The following is a 24,731-nucleotide window of genomic DNA, read 5'->3' on the forward strand; positions in this document are numbered from 1 at the left end:
CTTCTCACATTTTTTAAGTTAATGGCCCTTCTCCTTTAGTTAATGTAATTAACCCAAATCAATTACATGTATAAACTTTCTAATTTCATAGTATTTTTTATCCCTAGCATAAAGGATTGTTTTATATATATATATTGTTAGGTATGTATTTATATATATTGTTAGATATGTATTACTAAAGTTGGTTTCCTAATGTGTTTTTGGATTTTTACATCTATGTTCACAAATGAAAATGTCTTCTAATTTTCCTCTGTACCGTTCATGTCTAGTTTTGGTAGCAAGTTTATAATATTCCCATAAAATAAGTGGGGAGAAACTTCCATGTTTTTCTACTTTTAGAAGTTAAGATTGTTAACATGGTATTCTCTGAATGTCTGGCACAACTCATTATCAAATTGCATCTGAAGGCCTAAATTTTAGGCTTTTCTTTTTCTTCTTTTTTTTAATGTTTGTTGTTTTGCAAGGTGTCAACTACCTAAAATAATTCAGTTGATTCTGGATTCCAGTTTCTTTTTGAATCATTTTTGATAAAATTTTGCCAATTATTTTAAATTTCTATCATGTCATGACCCTCTTCCTTTCTCTATTGTTTATTTTTTCCTTCTAGAGGCAATTTTGCTATTAGTTTTTCCTAGGAACCACTTTTGGTTATGTTGGATTCGAATGTGTCACTTTATTTCATTATTTTTCTCTAATCTTTATTTTCTTTGTGTTTATTCTGCTGATACTATCTTAGTTTCTTAAATACTTCATTTACTGATTTTAACCTTTCTATCCACTCTAACATGAACCTTCTCTCCCCAGGATTACTCTAGTACATGTCCAGATTTTTTCATTATTATTCAGTTCCAAGAGTTTTCTAAGTTCTATCATGATTTCTTCTTGAACCTATAAATTGTTCAGAAGTGTATGTGAGGACTATTTCTTTTTATTATTCATGTCTAGTAATAGTAGTCACACAGCAGAGTTCTGTGTGGTATCAATTCATTATAGTTTGCTAAGACCTACTTTATGGGCTGGGACATGATCAATTTCTACAATACTCCATGTGTGCCTAAAAAAATGTACCATGTACTATAATTGTTGAGTGCACACTTATTAATTAGATCAAGCCTGGTAAACAGCATTGTTCAATTTTTCTAGATCTTGACTCACTTTGTATGCATCCACTTGATGAAATGAAAATTCTATTAAAATTTTCCATTAAGAGGACAGATTTGTCCATTTCTTCTAGCAGTTTTATAAATATTTTGGGACTATGGTCAGCATACAAAAATAGAATTGTATATATATCTTATCTCTATTCCTTGTAATGCTCTCTCCTGTAAAGTTTACTTTCTGTGCCATAAATTCTGCTTTGTCTTTTAGTTCCTGACTTACAAACATTCGAGTTGTTTGTAATGGACCTTGCATTACGAATATTCATAGATGTGAACAAACTGCAGAAGTAGCTCACACGTCTGCTGGACATTGTTACAGCTGTGGTGCTGAGTGGTTACTGTACAGTGTGATAGTATACAGTAGTGTGGTGCTCAATCAGAGCCCAGGATGTCCAGAGCAAAAGGAAAAGCAGTGGTGATGTGGAGTACACTGCTAGGAAGTGCAAAGCAATAACAATGGAAACAAAATGAAAATAATTGAGAGACTGGACCAAGGTGAAAAGATGGCAGATGTCACTTGTTCTTACATGAATCATTCAACCACTGGCACAATTCAAAGGAACAAGGACAAGATCATTGAGTATATAAAGTTTGTTGTGCCAATAAAGTCAATAATAATATCCAAAATGTGTGGTAAAGTGATAGAGATGGAAAAACTTCTCAGTGTGTAGATGCAGCATCAGCATCAGCATTGAGTCCCACTCAGCTTAATGCTTATGCAAAAAAAACTAAAAGTCTACTTGAAGGGTGAACAGGGTGCATCTTTTACTTAAGACTCACTCTGTTTGACTTATGAATGAATTTGACTTATGAATGAATTTGACTTATGAACGAACATTCTTCCAGAATGGAACTTTTTCGTAAAATGGGGACTTAATGTATTTGCCTAGATACAGTTTTCTATACTTTTACTTTCCTATTCCTGTATGTATGTTTAAATGTATTGCTTATCAACAACCTATCCCAACTGTTCCATCAATTTTAACTTGACGAATTTGTTCTTTAAAGACTTATTATTATTGTATACATATATCTGGATTTTTTACCTCCTTGTTTTGTATTGTTAACTCTGTTCTCTCTATGCTTTTTTCCCCATCCCTACCTATAAGTAAAAATTCAACTTACTCCTTTCATGGATTTGAAAACTACACTTTTCCATTCTTTTTTGTGGCTACCTAAGGCAGTTGGGGTTTTTTCTTTGAATCTAAAATCTTTCTTATATTACTGTGAAACCAAAAATAATATTAGAAACAAGATGGGATTTAGTCAAGCACATTCTAGATCTGGTGAAATCTCAGTTTTGTCATTTACTAGAAATGCAACCATGGAGCACTCTCTATTGGCCCTTGGCTTATTTTCTCAGTTATAAAATGTGGCTTTTACAAGGCATACACAAGACAACGTATTTAAGAAGCTATGGACAAAATTACATCACAGTAAATACATAAAAAATGGTAGCCCTGAGACACTACCAAGGTCCCCAGTCGCGCGGAACACATGCCGGATCAGCCTGCTGCAGACAGGCAGGTCTGTGCATGCCCTAGCGAGGTCCTGAGTCTCGCCCAAGACACCGAATCACCCCGCAGCAGACAGGCAGCCAACTGATTCGACACTACGAAGACGCAGAGGACACCAGACCACCAGAACAAGGTACTGAGTCCCGCTGTTCCCGGCCCAGGGGGAGGGGCTTCTGAGCTGCCATCCCACTGCTCCTGGTCCAAAGTAAGGGGTTTCCCGGCCACCATCCCTCCGGCTGCTCCGAGCCCACAGGAAAGGGCTTTCGGGTCACCATCCCTACCACTGCTCCCGGCCCCTGGCCCACCTCACCCTGCTCAAAGGAGGTAATCCGTGCAGGTGCTAACAGCCCCCTGCCCCAGTTGAAATGAGAAAACATGTAAATAAGTCTCAAAACCTGACTTCCAGATCACCTACAGCAACCCCAAAGGGAAATGAGATGGAACACTCTGATACTCAACCATCTGGACCCAATGAACTGGCAACAAAAGGGGATCTGGAAAAAATGAAATCAGAAATAATTTCTCAGATAACAGGAGAAATTGTGCCCCTAGTGCAAGACATGATTAATAAATCTAGACAGGAGCTCAGGAACATGATGGAATCCCAACATAGGAAACAAATGGAATCCATAAAACATGCAAATAGATTTCCAGGACGTGAAAAACTCCATTGAAAGTCTACACAGCAGAATGAGCCAATGTGAGGACAGAATTTCAGATATGGAAGATAAGATTGCAATTAGTGACCAGGAAAAGAAAAACTGCTTCAAAATTATAAGGGAACATGAGAAATCAATCCAGCAGCTGCTAGATGATGCAAAAAAGAATAACATAAGACTGATTGGGCTCGATGAAGAAACAGGAGAGAGTGGAGATGACATAAAAAATCTCTTCACAGAAATAATGGCAGAAAACTTCCCAAGCATGGGAAAAGAGCTTTACATACAGATAAGTGAGGCATATAGGACTCCAAATAGCCTTGATCAAAAAAAATCTACACATAGACATATAATTGTTAACATTCCAGAAATTCAACAGAAGAACAAAGTTCTCCAAGCAGTCAGAGAAAAGAAACAAATCACATACAAAGGAAAGCCCATCAGAATACAGCAGACTTCTCAACACAAACCATCAAGGCAAGAAGAGCTTGCAGTGACATATTCCAAGCCCTAAAAGAAAACAGCCTCCAACCCAGATTGATGTACCCTGCAAAACTATCTTTCAAAATTGATGGAGAAATAAGATACTTTCAATGACAAAGAGCACCTTAGGAACTTCGTGAATACCAAACCAGCACTCCAAAGAATTTTACACAATATCCTAGGAACACACATTGAGGATCACAACCCCAGGAAGCAAAGCAGAATGAACCCATCTGGCATGACAAGAAATTAAATGGAAAGGGGGAGAACCCAACAAAAAGAAAAAGTCATGGCAATGACAAGTCAAGACGTTTCAGTAATAACCATCAACGTTAATGGTCTCAATTCACCAATCAAAAGAAATAGACTGGCAGAATGGGTCAAGAAGCAAAATCCAACAATATGCTGCATACAAGAAACACACTTCATTCAAAAGGAAACTCACAGACTGAAAGTTAAAGGGTGGAAAACAATACTGCATGCGACAGGAACCCCAAAAAAAGCAGGAGTAGCTATCCTCTTGGAAGATCAAGCAGATTTCAAACCAACACTGATTAAGAGAGATGAAGATGGACACTACATCCTTGTAAAGGGAGGAATCCAAGAGGAAGAGATGACAATCATAAATATCTATGCACCAAACACTAGTGCACCCAACTATATAAAAGAAATACTAAAGGACATGAAAAGCCATATATGCACTAATACAATTGGAGTGGGGGACCTCAACACCCCACTGTAGATAGATAGATCAACTAGACTAAAAATAAGTAATGAAATACTAGAACTCAATCGAACTCTTGAACAAATGAACTTAACAGATGTTTACAGAGTCTTCCACCCCACACAATTAGAACACACATTCTTCTCAGCTGCACATGGGTCATTCTCAAAAACAGACCACATACTCATACATAGAACATGTTTAAGTAAGTGCAAAGGAATTGAAGTTATCCCCTATATATTATCAGACCATAGTGTGACGAAATTGGAGATCCACAGCAAAAGAAACTAAAAAAATTTCATAAACATGTGGAAATTGAACAACACATTTCTGAATAACCAGTGGGTCACAGAGGAAATTAAAGAAGAAATCAGACAGTTCCTTCAATTAAATTACAATGACAATACAACATATCGGAATCTATGGGACACAATGAAAGTAGTCTTACGAGGGAAATTCATAGCAGTGAATATGCATATTAGGAAAACACAACGAGCCCAATTAAACAACCTGATGCTGAACCTCAAGCTTCTAGAAAAAGAAGAGCAGGACAACCCCAAAGCTCATACAAGGGAGGAAATTATAAAGATCAGAGAAGAAATCAGTGCAATGGAGCCTAAGAGAACGATACAGAAAATCAATGAAGCCAAGAGTTGGTTCTTCAAAAGAATCAACAAAATTGACAAACCTTTAGCCAACCTGGTCAGAAAAAGGAAAGAAAAGGCCCAAATCCATGCAATTAGCAATGAAAAGGGTGAAATTACAACAGACCCAGCAGAAATACAGAGGATTGTCAATACCTACTTCCAGAACCTATACGCCAATAAGATGGAAAACACAGAAGAAATGGACAGATTCCTAGATACATATGAATTACCAAAGTTGAACGAAGAAGACCTAAAAATTCGGAACAACCCAATATCAACCAATGAAATTGAAAATGTAATTAAAAACTTATCAACTAAGAAAAGCCTGGGCCCTGATGGCTTCACTGCTGAATTCTATAAGACATTTAGAGAGGAACTGCTGCCACTACTGTTTAAACTCTTCAATGAAATTGAAAGGGAAGCAATACTTCCAAATTCATTCCTGGAAGCAAGCATCACCTTGATCCCCAAAGCAGAGAAAGACCCAACTGAAAAAGAGAACTATAGGCCAATCTCACTAATAAACATAGAGGCAAAAATCCTTAATAAGATACTGGCAAACAGGATGCAGAAGATCATCAAGAAGATCATACACCCTGATCAAGTGGGATTCATCCCAGGGATGCAGGGATGGTTCAATATAGGAAAATCAATTAATGTAATACACTATATCAATAGAGCCAAGGACAAAAACCATATGATTATCTCCATAGACACAGAAAAACCATTTGACAAAATCCAACATGCATTGATGATAAAAACCCTACAAAAAATTGGAATAGATGGTCTCTATCTCAAACTGATAGAAGCCATCTATGAAAACCCAACAGCCAATATCACACTAAATGGTCAAAAACTGAAATCCTTCACACTCAAATCAAGAACAAGACAAGGATGTCCACTATCACCACTCTTGTTCAATATAGTTCTGGAAACATTAGCCATGGCAATTAGACAAGAGAAAGATATACATGGAAAAATGATAGGTAATGAAGAAGTCAAATTGTAGATGACATGATACTCTATATAGAAGACCCCAAGAACTCCACCAAGTCTTCCAGACTTAATAAGCAAATTCAGTCAAGTAGCTGCTTACAAGGTCAACACACAAAAATCAATAGCTTTCCTCTACAAGAATGACAGACTCACTGAGAGAGAAATAGGGCAAATAATTCCTTTCACAATAGCATCCAAAAAACTGAAATACCTAGGAATCATCCTAACAAAAGAAATCAAAGACCTCTTCTCTGAAAACTATGGCACTCTGAAAAGAGAGATTGAAGATGATATCAGAAAATGGAAAGAGATCCCCTGCTCCTGGGTAGGAAGGATTAATATAGTGAAAATGGCCATACTTCCAAAACTGCTATATAGATTTAATGCAATTCCAGTTGAGATCCCAGCAGCATACTTCACAGACCTCGAGAAAACAATCCAAAAATTCATTTGGAACAAGAAGAGACCCAGAATAGCAAAAGCAATTCTAGGTAACAGAGACATGGCAGGGGGTATCACAATCCCCAACCTGCAAGCAACTCTACTACAAAGCTACTGTGATAAAAACAGCATGGTACTGGCAAAGAAACAGACTTGAGGACCAGTGGAACAGATTAGAAGATGCAGAAACAACACCAGACACACTCAGCCATCTCATCTTCGACAAGGGAGCCAAACACCCTCACCGGAGGAAAGATAGCCTCTTTAATAAATGGTGCTGGAAAAATTGGGCTTCAACTTGCCAAAGATTAAAACTAGACCTGTATCTCTCACCATGCACTAAACTAAAATCAAAATGGATTAAAGATCTAAATATTAAAATAGAAACTCTGAACCAGTTCGAACAGAGGTTAGGTAGAACCCTTGAAGACATCGGTGTAGGAAAAGATTTTATGAACAAAACCTCAGTTGCCCATGAACTAGCACAAACAGTCAACAAATGGGATCTCTTCTTATTTAAAAGCTTCTGCACAGCAAGAGAAACCACCAGCAGTGTGAAGAGACAACCCACAATGTGGGAAAAAATCTTCACTGCTCTCCCTCAGACAAAGGTCTACTATCTCGAATCTATAAAGAAGTTCAAAAGATCAGACCTCCCAAATTTAAAGACCCAATCCAAAAATTGGCATCTGAAATGAACAGACATTTCTCAGACAAAGAAGTAGAAATAGCAAATAAATACATGAAAAAATGTTCAACATCACTGGTCATTCGAGAGACGCAAATGAAAACAACGCTGAGATTCCATTTCACTCCAGAAAGAATGGCTGCTATCATGAAATCAACCAATAACAAATGCTGGTGTGGCTGTGGGGAAAGAGGAACCCTGCTCCACTGCTGGTGGGAGTGTAGACTGGTGCAAGCACTGTGGAAATCAGTATGGAGATACCTCAAAGAACTAGGACTGGAAGTCCCATTTGACCCCACTCTTCCACTGCTGGGGATCTTCCCCAAAAAATTAAAAGAATCATACCACAGTGATATATGTGCACCCACGTTCATAGGAGCACAGTTTGTAATAGCTAAAACTTGGAAACAGCCCAAATGCCCATCAACTGGAGACTGGATAAAGAAAATGTGGTTTTTTTATAAAATGGAGTACTACTCAGCCATAAAAAATGAGAAATTAGAGATATTTATAGCTAAGTGGCTGCACATTGAGGCAATACTCTTAAGTGAAATAAATAGGACACACATGTGTAAATACCGAATAGTTTCTCTGGTGTGAGAAACTGAAAGTGTAAATAACGACTAAATGTATAATAGGTAATGTGAAATAGGAAGAAAAGGGGCAAAGGGGAAGGAAGTGGGAGGGCTAGGGGAAAGGATAGAAGGGAATGGGATTAATATGAGAAAATGGAAAAATAGGAACAAAATCTTTGTAAATAGGGAGGAATGGAGGGGTTGAAGGGAGGGCTGGGCAAGAGTGAAAAATAAGAACCAAGAGAGACTATGTAAAGGCGCAAATTTCCAATGATGAAAGTCATTATATTGTATACCTAAAATGTACCAATGATTAGAATGAATAATCGATAATGTAAAATAGGAAGAAAAGGTCCAAAGGGGTAGGGCTAGTGGGAGGGGCAGGAGAAAGGAAAGAAGGGAAAGGAAAAAATGCTGAGAAATGGAAAAAATGGAAATAAAGTCTTTGTAAATAGGGAAGGGTGGAGGGCGTGAAGGGAGGGCTAGGAATGGGGAAAAAATAAGTACCAAGATGCATTATGTAAAGGTACAATTCCCAATGAGAAATGTAATTGTGTTGTATACCTACAATGTACCAATAAAAGAATTTAATACAAAAAAAAATGGTAGCCCTTTGGATCAACAGATGTGGGTTCAAGTCTAAGCCTAGCAGGGAAGAAAGGCCAGTATTTTTTAAGAAGTTGAGGAAATGGATTTCAGTGAAGAAGAGACCTCTTAGCCCTAAACCACAATGTTTGAAACTCTAAGCACAATCTTTTACTCCAATACCAACTCGGCTAACATAAAGATAAACTTACCCTTTATGATATATGCACAGGCAAGGTAGTCGTGCTATAGTATCTCCCTGCTGCAATTCTTCAAGGCATATTGCACATTCCCCAGCATCTTTACTTAGCACATCCTCTGTAGAGAAAAAATGAATTCAGAACAATAAAATTAGCCATTGAACAGTAATCCTAGCGTAGTTGGCATATCTTTTATCAGAACTATACAAAACTCAGCACCTGTATTTGAAATATTATTCATAAAAGAGTGAATAGTGTTTACTTACAGAGACAAGTCTCACATTTCCATTTTATTGAGGCATCGTAGTAAGCAAGAATAGCACAAAATCCTCCAACTTGCAAAAGTAAATCAGTTATTTGTAATTCATTTTCTTTCCTCTAGTAATCAATATTAGTTTGGTATCTAAGCTCAAAAAGTTAAGAGTGCAATATGGCTGAAAAGACATAATAAAACATAATTTAAAAAATTCTCAATATAAAAAAATCCTAAACATGAGACATTTTAAAGCTGCTTAACTCAAGACAATGCAAAGGAAGAGCAAAGCTTTTGTGTAACTTCTTGAAAGAATCTTTCGGAAACTTGAAGACTTTAGGCATAGAAGCACCACACCTTCATAATCCTTTTCCATAATCCTTTTCCGTAACTCCAGGCAGCAATCACAGTGGCTTCCATAGGGTCCTGCAGGTATTTAAAAGCTTTTGGAGGGGCCGGGAATTTAGCTCAGTGGTTTCGTTGCCTGCTGCACAAACGCAAGGACCTGAGTTCGATCTCCGGTACCAATAAATAAATAAATAAATTAATTAATTAATTAATATAAAATAAAAGCTTTTGGAGCATGTTTAAATACTCCAAGGATAAACTCCTTATTATAAAGCAAATGTGCCTTTAAAAAAAGTTCTTTCAGGGCTGGGGATTTAGCTCAGTGGCACCACGCCTGCCTTGCAAGCTCAAGGTCCTGAGTTTGATCCCCAGTACCAAAAACAAAACAAGTTCTTTCAGTTTATTATAAACTTTTATGTCAAAATTTTAATTTAAATTACATTTTAATGGTAAATTTTAAACAATGATCTTGCTTAAAATAGTGTTAGCTAGTTATCTTCTGTGACTCTTTCAAAAGGCAGAAAATATGCCATTACTAAAGAATATGAATAAAAACTTTTCAAGAGCATGTGCTTCCCCTGTAGTTACTCATCTTGAGACAGCACACTGAGGAAACAGACTATGTGGTGTAGGGAAGGGAAGGTACAAGCTAGAGATAGTAAGAAGACAACTTCTGTAGAAGAAGAAAAGGCTGAAACAAGAATTTACCAGCTGAACTTAGGCAATGTTAGGAGTTATTTTAGCTAACTCTGGGTAACTCACAAGCTAACATATTACGATCAGAGGCTTAAGCAGGGAAAGATTTCTGGATACCAAAGCTGGATAAATACAAAAGACTCTATATTATCACTTTATTCAACTTCTTCCTTTTCTCCATTTTTCTTCTTTTGACTGTGGAGGTCTCACCTACTCACTACTCTCACCCCACCTTACATCCTACATGCCCAACCCACTTCTTTTCTTGCTCTCCATCTTTTTTAGTGTCCTATGTGTCTTTCAGTGGAAGATTCAGCTAGGGAGCCAGTTTAATATGAAACATCTATCTAGGGTGAGAGTAGAGAGGACAAAATAAATGACTGAAAGGAAACACTAACAAATCTTAGTAAAGGCTTAGTAATTCTAAATATAAGGTATGTTTCTACCACTTAGATTTTTTTTCACACACAGATAAAACAACACCATAACAAAGAATTACATAAATATAAGTTCTATAATAAACCACAAAAAAATCAACTACTGCTTTTTATCCAATCCATCAATGAGTTTTTAAAAAAATATGAGTTTGTTTTTTAAAAAATAAACCACCAAGTAAGAAAAAGATACCTCCATTAAACTATGACAATAACATCGATTTTAAGAAAAGTCTTATTTTCAGAGTTAAGTGTGACAAAGAAATGTGTCTTACAATTGATGGGCTAAGGTATCACATTTTCAAGTTTTAAAAATACATTACCAGTGCATCTTGATATAAGTATAAATAACCTTCAAATCATACTCATTTTAAATTAAAAAAATAACATGGAACTATATTGCCATACTTTTGCCATATAAGCCCAAATAATAGATTTCTAGTACTAAATGTAAGTAGAAATCCATTAAGTACAGGCTCTGAATACACTGTTGGAAGAGTAACTGTCTTGCGACTTTTACACTGACATACGACCAGGTCTCATTTCTTTATTGAAATCATTATTTTTAAAAACTCAGCTACAGTGTTTCTTCACTGCAGTCCACCCTATGCTGTAGGGTATATTTTTATTTTTCCTCCCTTTTTACTTGGCTCAAACTCGCTCTGCAGAACCTGTTTTTTCCTACCTTTAGGAAAAATGTGAAACTTTGCCACCGCTCATGCATGCTTCGTTCAATTCTTTGTCCATGTCAGAAAGGACCTAGAAATCACTTCTAAAAAGAGACTCTAGTACCCCAGACCCAGGTAACATATTTTGGCTTAGCCAGCCACGAAAACAGGCCCTAAAATGACCCATGGAAAACCATATGAACCACAACCCTCAGATTCTACCAACTTTACCACTAGGTAGCATCCTTGATCAGTGAGAAAGATATCCAGCAATGGGAAGAAAAGCTAGGCTGAACAGCAGGAAAATAACATAACAGAGATAAGACAATACATATCAATTATAACCATCAATGTTAATGGTCTCAATCCACCAATCAAAAGAAAAAAAAGAGACTGTCAGAATGGATAAGGAAGCAAGATCCAACAATATGCTGCATACAAGAAACACATTTAATTGAAAAACAAATTCACAGACTGAAAGTCAAGGGATGGAAAACAGTATTCTATCTGATAGGAAGCCAGAAAAAAGCAGGGGTAGCTATTCTATTTGCAGACAAAGTAGACCTCAAGCCAAGGCTGATTAAGAGAGACAAACAAGGTCACTACATCTTGGTAAAGGGAACAATCCAAGAGGAAGAGAGAATAATCCTAAATATATATGCACCAAATAGCAGCGCACACAACTATACAAAACAAACATTAACGGACAGGAAAAAATCATATAAGCACTAATACAAACTTGTAATACAGAAGTTGTAATGGGGGACCTCAATACCCCACTGTCACAAATAGATCAACTAGACAAAAAAACAAAAATGAAATATTAGGATTGAACCAAACTTTTGAACAAAGGGACTTAGTAAATGTCTACAGAGCATTCTACCCCACAACATCAGAATACACATTCTTGTCAGCTGCACATGCGACTTTCTCCAAAATAGACCACATACTAGCTCACAGAACATGCTTAAGTAAATGCAAAGGAACTGAAATAATTCCATGCATATTATCAGACCATAGTGCAATGAAATTAGAAATCAACGGCAAAAGAAACCACAAGAACTTCATAAACACATGGAAATTAAATAACACCCACCTAAACAACCAAAGGGTCACAGATGAAATTTAAGAAGAAATCAGACAATTTCTACAATTAAATGATAATGACAACACAACATACCAGAACTTATGAGATACAATGAAAGCAGTCCTACAAGGGAAATTTACAGTGGTGAATTCCCTTATCAGGAAAACAGAGGGGGCTCAAATAAACAACCTAATGTTGAACCTCAAACTTCTAGAAAAAGAAGAGCAAGTCAAGCCCAAAGCTTGTACGAGGGAGGAAATTATAAAAATCAGAGCAGAAATTAATGCAATAGACACTAAGAAAACAATACAAAGAATCAACAAATCAAAGAGTTAGTTCTTTGAAAGATTAAATAAATTGGACAAACCATTAGCCAACTTTATAAAAAAAAAGGAAAGAAAAAACTCAAATCCATGCAATTAGGAATGAAAAGGGTGAAATCACAACAGATCCTGCGGAGATCCACAGGATCATCAATACCTACTTTGAGAACCTGTATTCTAATAAGATGGAAAATACAGAAGAAATGGACAGATTCCTAGATACATACGAATTACCAAAGCTGAATCAAGAAGATATAGAAATTCTAAATAAACCAATATCCAACAATGAAATTGAATGTGTAATTTAAAAACTGCCAACAAATAAAAGCCCTAGACCTGACAGACTCACTGATGAATTCTACAAGAAATTTAGAGAAGACCAAATGTCACTTTTTGAAAGGGAAGCAATACTCCCACATTCATTTCTGAAAGCAAGCTTTATCCTGATTCAAAAACCAGAGAAGGATCCAACCAAAAAAGAATTACAGGCCAATCTCCCCAATGAACATGCAAAAATGCAAAAATCCTCAAGACACTGGCAAACAGAATGCAGCAAGTCATCAAGAAGGTTATATACCATGACCAAACTAATCATCCCAGGGATGCAGGGATGGTTCAACATATCCAAATCAATAAATGTAATACAATATTAACAAAGCCAAGGACAAAAACTGTATGATCCTCTCAATAGATGCAGAAAAAGCATTTGACGAGGTCCAACACCAATTTATGATTAAAACCCTACAGAAAATTGGTACAGATGGTCTTTAGCTCAATCTGATAAAAGCCATCTATGACAAACCAACAGCCAACATCATATTAAATGGTAAAAACTGAAAGCTTTCACTCTAAAATCAGGAACAAGACAAGGAAGTCCACTGTCACCATGCTTGTTCAGTATGGTTCTGGAAACATTAGCCACAGCAATTAGATAAGAGAAAGAAATGAAAGGAATAAGGATAGGAAAGGAAGAAGTTAAATTATCATTATTTGCAGATGACATGATACTCTACATAGAAGACCCCCAAAACTCCACCAGAAGATTTTTAGATTTGCTAACCAAATTCAGTGGCATAGCTGGATACAAAGTCAACATTTAAAAGTCAATAGCCTTCCTGTATGCAAATAACAGACTCATGGAGAGAGAAATCAGAGAATTCCTTTCACAATACCAACCAAAAAAAATGAAATACCTAGGGATGAATCTAACCAAGGAAGTGAAAGACGTCTACATTGAAAGCTACAGTACTCTGAAAAAGGAGATTGAAGAAGGTATCAGAAAATGGAAAGATATCCCTTGTTCGTGGATAGGAAGAACCAATATAGTGAAAATGGTCATACTTCCAAAACTGTTATACAGATTCAATGGAATCCTAATCAAATCCCCAACAGCATATCTCACAGAATGAGAAAAAATCCTAGAATTCATTTGGAACCAAAAGGGACCTAGAATAGCAAAGGCATTTCTGGGCAACAAAGGCAAAGCAGGGGAGATCACAATCCCTGATTTTAAATTACACTACAAAGCTATGGTGATAAAAACAGTATGGTACTGGCAAAAGAACAGACCTGAGGATCAATGGAACAGACTAGAGGATGCAGAAACAACTCCAGATACACTCAACCACCCTATCTTTTTTTCTTTTCAGATCATTTTCTTTATTAGTACATGTTTGTTATAGTAAATAATGTTCACATTCCTTGTGAGGAGTTGGTACATGTATATAACACATCTTAAGTCCTTTTGTCATTCTCTTTCCTCTCTCTTCCTCCCTCTCCATCCACTTCTTGACACCCTCCCCCTTTAGGTACATGTTTGCAGTACATAATGTTGACATTCCTTGTGTGGAATTGGTATAAGTACATATATATATAACATCTTAGACATAGAAAAGAGAGCTGTAATTATAGTATGAACACTAAGATAAACCAAATATTGACCTACTGTTGACCTACAGTAAATATCTAGTAGGTGGAACAACTTTGCCTCTACTAACACCAGAACAATATTCAACATAGCGTAAATTTAACAAGCTATCTAGGGATAGCTACAGCTTAGTAGTTATACGAGTAAAGTTAGAGGGGATGGGGAACTAGAGAATGAAAAAAAATTTGAGAAATTAATCAATGGGATGAGGGAAAAGTGAGATTTGGGGTCCTATTTTAAGTAAAAGGAAATTAATAGTGATAGACAACAGCTGCAGGGAAGAATGAACAAGAACAAGAAGAGAAAAGGTAAACAAGAGAAAAAATAGAAAATAAAAGGAAGAAGAGGAAAAAATCAAGAGGGGAAGGAGGAGAGAAAAGAAATTAAAAGAAAGGGAAAAGGGAGAAAAAAAATCCCAAGTCCCCAGAGAACCCAATGAAGGAAAGATAAAAATAATACAAAGAAAAAATTCCTGCGTTATAGAATGAGTGGTTTCTTTCCAAGATCTACAGCCTTGGGATCCAGCCAGCTATGATTTTTTATGCCTGGCTTTAGGGTGCCCCCCCTGGCCCAAGGCCATTGTGACTGTTCTCCCCAGACTGGTTACTGTCCTTGCACCTGTTGGTAGATGGGAAGTATGTTCAGCCTTCCGGTCTCTGCTGGATGTAGAGGTTCAAGTAGACTGTTGGCCTAATGTCTCCAGTGGTGGGGTCTGGTTACTGCCTTTCCTCTCTAGGCATTGTCCTTGTCCGAGATCACGTCCATTGGTTATTCCTTACCCCTCTGCTATGTGCTATGAAGAGCAAAATACAGAGCTGCCTCGGAGTTGGTAGGAGGTGCTGTGCCAGGGAGCACTGCCTGGACAGTGTGGGCTTGCTTGTGTCTGGGGGGGGGGGGTCTGCCTGTCTAGCACAGGTCTGCTTGCGTGCATCTCTGGGCTCATTATTAACACACCCAACCTCTACAACCCCCAGTAAGTTGTAATGAGCACAGCTAGCCGTCCCAAAGATTCCGTGATTTTGGTTGGCCCTGCCATTTTTTATATAGATGTAACAGCTGTCAATCAAACAGCTGTCAACCACCTTATAAAGGAGCCAAACATCTTCACTTGAAGAAATATAGCCTCTTTAATAAATGGTGCTAGAAAAATTGGCTTTCCACATGCTAAACATTGAAACTAGACCCATATCTTTCACCACGCACTAACCTAAAATCAAAATGGATCAAAGATTTAAATATTAAGGGCCAGGGATTTAGCTCAGTGGTGCCGCCGCCTGCTTTGCAAGTGCAAGGTTCAGAAAGCGATCCCTGGTATCAAAAGAAAGATCTAAATATTAAAACAGAAACACTAAATCTGCTGTAAGAGAGAATAGGTAGAACACTTGAATGCTTGAGGACACAGGAGTAGGTAAAGACTTCATGAACAAAACCCAGACCGCACAAGAAATACTACAAAGAATCAACAACTAGGACCTCATCTTATTAAAAGGCTTTTGCACAGCAAGAGAAACCATCAACAGAGTGAAGAAACAATCCATGGAGTGGAAAAAAAATTTTTACTAGCTATTCAGATAAAGAATTTTTATCTAGAATCTATAAAGAACTAAAATAAAATAAAATAAAATAAAACCTCCCAAATTTAAAGACCCAATGCAAAAATGGGCATCTGAAATAAAAGACACTTCTCAGATGAAGAATTAGAAATGGTAAATAAATATATGAAAAAACGTACATCACTGGTCATTCCAGAGATGCAAATTAAAACAACATGGAGATTCCATCTCTCTCCAAAATAATGGCTACCAAGAAATCAACCAATAACAAATGCTGGAGGGGCTGTGGGGGAAAAAGGAATCCTTCTCCACTGCTGGTGGGAGTGTAGACTGGTGCAACCACTGTGGAGATTTCTCAAAGAACTAAACTAGAGGTTCCTTTTGACCCAGAGAAGAATTAAAGAATTAAAAGCATCATACCACATCGATATATGCACACCCATGTTTATAGCAGCCTAGTTTTAACAGTCAAATCTTGGAAACAGTCCAAATGCCCATCAACTGATGAGTGGATAAAGATGTGCTTTTTTAATACAATGAAGTACTACTCTGCCGTAAAGAAGTATGAGCTTCAGACATTTATAGCTAAATGGATGAACCTTGAGACAATATTCTTAAGTGAAATAAATTGGGTTTAAATACTGCATTGTTTCTCTGGTGTGAGAAACCAAAAGTGGAAATAAGGACTGAAATACATAGTGGATGTTGGGAAATGGGAAGAAAGTGTTCAAAAATGTGAAGGGGAACAAGGGAGGAGGGAGAGAGAAAGGAAGGGACAAGAAAAAAAGTGAAAACAGAAGGAAAAAAATGGAAACAAAGCTTTTGTACATAGGGAGGGGAGGGAGTTTGGGGGGGAGGGATGAGATAAAATAAAATTTATTTTTAAAAAAAGCTAGGCTAACTTTCAGAGGATCCTAGATAAAGCCAGTCCCATTTAAACTGTCTAAAGAAAAAGACCACCTAAAAGAAAAAAGCTATTCCTTTGAACTTCTGGAAGACCTGAGATTTCTCTTCAAAAACCAAGACTCCAGTGCTGCTACGTATAAGAAAATGGGATCTTGCTAAGGCCATGGCTCTCAGGCTCTTGACAATCTACTAATAACGCTCTCTGACATATGTTCTCCTCCAAAGAAAGCATGGAAATCTGACCTGTTCCTTATATTTGGGCTAGTAGTAAAGTTTCTTTCTCTCATTAAACAGAGAGCTCAACGGTCACTAATTCTTTTCTCCCTGTCTTCTAACTTCTTTTCCTTGTCAACCCAGCCAGTGAGCCACAACACCCCAAGGTAGTTGGAGAGCACATGATCCCCAGTAGGTAGAACTTTAGCCCCTTCCAGACAGAAGTAGCTGTGAGATGAGAGAACTCCACTCTCTTATTAACCCATAAAGAACTATGGGGAAACAAGGAAGGAAGATAGGGTGGCTAAAACTAGCTAGGAAAGACCCGAAGACAGAGGTGCAAAACAATTCTCAGAGCCTCATATGTGAACTTCTCACAAGAACTCAAATAGCGGGTTTTTTGCACTTTTTTTTTTTCTTTTTTGGTACCAGGAACTGAACTCAGGGACTCGCACTTGCCAGGCAGACACAGTGCCACTGAGCTACATTCTGGGACCTTAAACTGGTTTTTGACAGGATGGCAGCATAAGTAATATAAAAAAAGGACAGTTGCTATTAAGTGCTTGCTATCGTGTCTCTTCATGGCAGCCCACCCTACAGTGTATGGTATGTTTTTATTTTTATTTTCCTCCCTTTTTACTTGGCTCAAACTCTCTCTGCAGAGACCTTTTCTCCCATATTCTTCTGTTTTTTCCTACCATTAATAAATGTGAAACTTTGCCACTGTTAAAAAAAAACCCTCTTTAGAGATGAGAATAATTTTAATACATAGTTAAAAGTAAAACATTTTATTAATTTCTGAGCTTATCCTATTTATAAGAATGTGTACAACAAAGACAAATCCAATCTGTACATGATTAACAGAATTACATATATTTTAGGAATAACATATAATATGCCATTTAAAAATTGACAGGGCAAATATTATCCATCACGTTTTGCAGGAACTGAGTTTTAAAAATCTTTCTTTTTTAGAATACTATTGAAACCAGTAATTTTAATCTAAGCTCCATTGAGCCTCAGTAATGAAAAAATGAAAGAACCAAATTTTCTGTATCAAGGTAGATCTAAGTACAAAATTATCCCAAACCACATTGATTTCAAGCAGAAACAACCCAATACCCACTGTACTTCTAAAACTCTGTAAAATTATCAGTGCCCAGAAAATGAAAACTTAATGTTAACATATTGTACTCACTGACTGTCAACTGCATTGTGATAAGCAATTTAAAAGTTTATTCTTATTATATGACTTCTTCTGCAAATGCTTAATTTCCAAAATTTATAAAGTCTTGCTTCTAATTTAAATTTAGTGTTTGCCAAACATTTCTAGTTTGGAAAATTCAATGCAATGTGATAAAATTTTGCCTACCTGAGGGTTTGCTAGAGTATTTCTCCCTTCTATCACTTTCATGAGACCATTCTTTCTCATTCAAAGAAAGTTTTGGGTTTTTGCCTTCACAAGGGGAACTAGGTTTCATAACTGTGAAAAAGTTATTGGTGATGTGATAAATTCATAATCAGCTAAAGCCTGGAAATAACATTAAATCCAGGACACTGAAGCACCTTAATGATAGTTGGGAAAAGATTATTAAAAAATCTACAATCAATTGAAAACATTCACGCTGATACTACTACCTGAAATTAAGGAGTCAACACTTCAGGATAGGAATAGCTTAGGCCAGACCACTAACTAGACAAAATTTATGCTAAAAAAGGGAACACTAACAGATTTAACTATCTTAGTTGGCTAGTTCCCCTTCTCCACAGAATTGATTAATGAAGACACATGAGATTGCAAACAAGAAACTTAAGTTATGTTGCTGTTTCAAAAACGTTCGTTGCTTAAACATGTAGAGTAGTAAGTTAAATTAGTATTGTTGTGAATCTAATTCCTTGTCTTATTCTTAAGATTTATGAATTAATTTATACATATGAATATACGAAGTTAAAAGAGAGGACAAGAGTAAGGTTTTGTTGTTTGTTTTTTTTTTTGAGACAGGGTCTCACTTTGTAGTTCAGGCTGGCTCTGACTCACTATGTAGCCCAGGCTGGCCTCGAACTCAGGTGATCCTCCTGTCTCAGCCTCCCAAGTGCTGGGATCATAGGCATGCGCCACCACGCCCAGCAAGAGTAGTAATTTTTAACCAGAGATGGATACCTGAATCACTTGGGGGTACATTTTGCCTCAACACAGAAAAAAAATTGTACGTACAGTACCTAAGTCCCTAGAGATTTTGTAATATATGTTTGTCTCAGAAATGAGATTACTATTAAAGACATAGCATGTCGAAGTCAAGATCATAATTTTTTTATTTTTGAAATGGGACCTAGAACTCACAATCTCCCCATGTCAGCCTGAGTGGCTGACATTACAGGTACATGCCAGTGTACTGGGCTATGAAGATAAGACTTCAAGTTGAAAACTTAATATGTATTTCCATTCTTACTGCTAACTATACAACCTCAAAAATGTTAGTCAATCTCTAAGGTATCCTTTTACTCTTCTTTAATATTAGTATATACTATAGGGATGAAAAATACCATAGAGATAAAAATTTTTAAATGTTACATAAAAGAACATTGTAAGTTATAAGATCATCATATAAAATATCAATTATGAGACCTCTCCAAAAGGAAGTTCAATGTCTTCCTATTTTTTTTCCTCCCCATCCTGGTATTCTAGCTGTTTCAAATTTAAACAATGTTACCAAATAACCGCATGACAACCAGGAACTTAGCCACTTCTAGACACTTATTTTAACTGCCAAGCTGGGGACAACTCCATGCAAATGATACTTCCTAATTAATTTATAAATGTTGTGGCTTCATTTCATACTTTAAGCATTACAAATATTCATTTTGTTATGTGCTTTTAGACATAGTTAAACTTTAGATTAATCCTATGAGGCAACTACTATTACTTCCATTTTATATATAAGGAAACTGAAGCTCAAAAAAGTTAAGTATAGGGCCTGGGATTTAGCTCAGTAGCGCCATGCCTGCCTCACAAGCGCAAGGTCCTGAGTTTGATCCCCGGCACCAAAAAACAAAATAAACAAACAAACAAACAAAAAGTTAAGTATCTTGCCAAAAGTTACAATTAATAAGCATTCAAATTTAAGATAGCTGAGTCCTTGGCTTTTGCCTACTTCATGAATTTTGCTACAAAAAATACTTTCACTTTAAAATAGCACAGATTCTGAGGTAAATGAATTATGTTTAGACAACCTTAAATTTCAAATACTCAAGCCAGAGATGGCTACCTATTTAGAGGAAGTAATCTCAAGACTGGTCACAAGTTTCATCTTCTAGAGTTATTAAACTATTATAAACATTGATATCAGAAATGAACTACTACTTAACTATTTGCATACTTTAAAACAATCCTATTCAATAGATAAAGCTGTCCACAATGGTAGCCACTAGCCACATATGCCCTGAAAATAGTGTTTGAAATGTGGCCAGCTCAACTAAGGAACAGAATTTTCATTTTTATTTTGGTAAAATATGAAACTTGATAAACTATAATACATAATGAACATACATTTATAAATTATAGACTTTTGTAAATTGATACTTCACTATAGCCTCTGAAGCTCTTAAATTCTGCACTGAACAAAGAAATTACTTAAAATTCAAGCAGCCAAATATGCAAAATTAAAATATTTAGCAGGTCCAAGCACATACCCATATAGTTATTGCTGATCAAGACAACATATAAAAAAAGCAAACAGCCAGAATTCTTAAAAAACAAAACAAAATAAGTAAAATTGAATTTCTTAGGGGCAGCCAAGAAAACTCCATGCGAAAATTTTATAATCATATCACAATCTTATTTTCAGATCAAGCATCCAAACAGGTATATGATCTTTTCAGCAAAATACAATGCCAAGCACTATTATGGATCTGGCATTTTACCTGAAGACTTATTTTTTGTTCTCGAACCCTCAATGATAGCAGTAGAAAACAAAAGTAGCTGAAATGTGAAATAATTCCTAGAAAAATCAAGAATTAAAAAAAAATTCCAACATTAGTAAGAAGCAATTACTCAAAGAATGAAAACTCAAGGCTCATGGAATAAATTAATAAATACTTTCAGAGATTAAGATTATCTTTAACTGGTTTAAAAGAAGATAATGCTAATATTCTAGACTGCAGGTTCATGAGGTGTTACCGTACTTAAATATAACAGAATTTAGACATACTATTTAACAAAGGGAACCTGCCCGTTTTACCATAAATTAAATATACAAATAAAAACATAGGAATAACCTTTATTATTAACCTGTCTAAAATTGGACATTTCTGGCACCAGCTTTTATTCCTTTTAGAACCTTGTTATTCCAGTTTGACTAGGAATGACAAAGTATCGATGCTTTCTATAACTTAAATACAGAATTAATTACTTAAAATGTAGCTACACTTTACCTGCACTTTTAGAAGCAATGTAAAATTAGGATTCTTTTAAAAGGAGATAGAATTTACAACTCAATGACTTTTTTAATAAGTTGCACTACTGGGAATATTTTGGAAATTGACATTTTGGTACCTTCTCCAAAAAAACAACAACAAAAAAAATGAAACCCAAACTATAAATACTTTCAAAAAGACAAAATATATGAAAAAGATTCTCACTCCATATTTAAAGAGATTCAGCTTTTTGGGGGGCCTTCTTCTAACTTGTCTTTAAAAGCAAACTCAGAATGAAGTGTTATGTAAAACTAGGTTTCTAACTATAAGTAGTTATATGTCACCTAAGAAATCATTAGATTATCAAATTATTTCCCAGCTTTCAAATCAAACTAAGATTTTTCTAGGCCCCATCTTTGTCACAGATCAACAAAAAAGAAAACTCAATAATCACACTGATTTACTAAACTTCAATCAAGTATTTTCCTAAATAAGTTGTCCACATACAAAAATAACTGAAATGCTGAACAAAAATAGGATAATCTACACTTGAAACTAAAACTTCAGGTTAATTTGTCTTAAATCACTACAGAGAGAAAAACACCAAACCTGCAAAAACAAACAAAAAAACTATTATATCTACTTGATTTTGAAGCTTAATTTATTACTATATACTTTTAAAATTACTAAGTTATGAAGTTTGTAGGTTCTTACTGGCAATGAAAAGAATCAGGTAATTTGAGCAATATGATATAGCAAAAAACCAAACCAAACATATCACTCATGGCTGTAACTTAGTTCTGTGTTCAAATTCCAACCCAAATTATTTAGGAATATAATACCTACACCTACCTCACAGAGTAATGGTAAGAATTAACCTGTTAAATGTCTAGCACTGTAATCTGGCATGGAGCAGATATGTTCTGAATATTAACAATGCTGACTTTTGGCAAAAAAAAAAAAAAGACTTCCATCAGTTTGCTTTCTGCAATCTAAAATGGTAATAATGATGAAACCTGCTTGATCTGTCTCTTAGGATTGTTGTGAAGATCTAATGAGATAATGTAAATGAAGGTAGTATCATGGAAAAAGAACAGGCTTGAACTTGGGATAAGTCACAAATCTCTTTGAGTATCATTTTCTCCAAATAAATGGCAGGCCATAATATCTACATCTCACATGGTCTTTAATACTGATGATTAAAAATAAGAACTAACGTCAAAATATTTAAAAGGCACAAAATGTTAGGTGAATATAAATAAAATTTTACTAAAGCACTACTGAAATACCCTGAAAATGTCAACAATATTACAGCATGCAACAATTCATATTATATTATTACATCAAAACTATCATCAGTTTTATAAACTAGGACTCCGTATATAGTAACATTTTGTTAGAATGAATTTCAGAAGAAGTACTATAACACTAAAGTATGAGCATAGAATATAAGGCTCTTTCTCTTTTGGTGTGCAGAGTCTGTGAAATAATTAACAGGCTGACTGATAAATATTACACAAGGGTCACAATCCTATCTAAGGGGCTAGTTGATACTAAAACGGAATGTTATGTAGTAATGAAGGTTCAGTGTGGCCAGTTATTGCATACCAAAGCAGGTGGAAATTTAGGCTTTTCAGTAAAATTTCTCATTTTCAAAATACTGACAAAAAACAGTTTTGACACTGTGTAAGGCAAATAAAAGATGTCTGTGAGGCAGATGTAGACAATGCTTCATAACCTCTGTATTAAAGAAAGGGTAAATTTCATTAGGGCAGGGAACCTGGTAGGTTCTGCTTATCAAAGCATGTAACATTATGTTTTGCATGCAGTAAATCTTTGATAAATTTTTTTTAGCAACTAATGAAATAAAAGCTCTCAGGTGATTAGAGAAAACACTAAGCAACAAGTGAATAGCCAATGAACAGAAAAACTGCCCCAAAGTATGAGCTTTTGTTACTAGTGAGTTGGGCACTTTAAACTATTTGCAGTCTTGGGGACTCAGATTAATATACAGTATTAAAAAAAAATTTTAACTGTATCGTTTCCTCATTTGTAGGAAAATGAATTAAACTTGAGATCGTAATATTAGGTAAAATGAATCAGGCACACAAACTTAAATATTATATGCTTTCTCTTATATAAGAACCCAAATTATAAATAAAGAGCAAAATAAAGGTAACAGGAAGTAGGGAGATAGATCTTTCTCATACAGGAAAAGGATCAATAGATGGAGAGAAGGGGGAGGGAGGGGAGGGAAGAAGGATGAAAAATGGAATTAAGATGTGTTAAATACATGTACCAAACTCCACACGAGGAATATAAAAATTATATAGTGCACATATGTACTAATAAACAAAAGGTGTATACCAACCAATAAAAAAGTACTGAATATATGCTGTTTGCCAATAAGTACTTATAGATTTATTACCATGTATGAGTGAAATATTAAGTGTATGTATGTGCAGGCAAGGTATTAAAAATATCTACTCCCAAGATAATAAAGCAAAGTGCAAACAAGGAAAATATATCAGGAGAACTCAAAGAAAACCCCTAATTCTGACAGAATGAGAAAGAAACACATGTTAAAAGATAACAGTACTTATTAGTACTGTAGGGGAAAAAAAGGATTTATAGTAGAAATTTTGAATTAACACATTCCTGCCAGCTTGAACCACTTCCATTGGGTAGCTTGTGCTACTGGTGGTAAAAATGAATCTAATCACTTTTGTAGGTCTTTTTACTAATGAAATTAAATGACAGATGCCCGGCAGTGAGACATACAAATTATGGCCCCGTGGTGAACTTGTTAATTTGGAGGAAAGAGACCTGTCTCAGGATTATTATAAAGACTTTTCAGTTAAACTCTATTAATCTGGAACAGATTGAGGAAGAAAAAAGTGAAGTAAATGAATAAAAAAGAAACATCAAATTTACCATTTATATTATATGTATGTGTTGAATAGCTGCAGGTGACCAGCTTGAAACTGTACTGAGCAGGCTTTAGATATTACGAATTTGGCTTATGAACTTGGCTATTAAGATTATGAGTCACTCCAAGGCCTAAGTGTGAACTGCTAATTGACCTCTCCGGTGGTGTTCAGAGATACACTTTCCTATGCCACTGGTCACAATTGAGGTCTCAATGATCAATGAGGTTATGATGTTTCTATAGAAAGGAAACACTGCAGCTGAGACATTATAACTCTGTGCAGTCATTCTCTAAGATCAAACGTTA

General features: G+C 35.8%; 1 protein-coding gene across 4 annotated transcripts in view; it reads right to left on the reverse strand.

Annotated features, from left to right (window-relative positions):
• Znrf2 (zinc and ring finger 2) overlaps positions 1-24,731 on the reverse strand; it is a 148,224-nt gene that overhangs the window by 40,373 nt on the left and 83,120 nt on the right. For all 4 annotated transcript variants that reach the window (XR_015449308.1, XR_001183124.3, XM_013070273.3 and 1 more), the window contains exon 3: positions 8,688-8,793. Coding sequence is in view for 2 of the 4 variants with exons in the window: in XM_013070273.3 (XP_012925727.1) it covers positions 8,688-8,793 (106 nt within the window). In the remaining 2 variants the exon portion in view is untranslated. The remainder of the gene's footprint in view (positions 1-8,687; positions 8,794-24,731) is intronic.

This window comes from Heterocephalus glaber, unplaced genomic scaffold (assembly GCF_053883595.1).
Source record: "Heterocephalus glaber isolate CG9 unplaced genomic scaffold, H.glaber_assembly_v1.0 deba00000676, whole genome shotgun sequence".
Lineage (NCBI taxonomy): Eukaryota > Metazoa > Chordata > Mammalia > Rodentia > Bathyergidae > Heterocephalus > Heterocephalus glaber.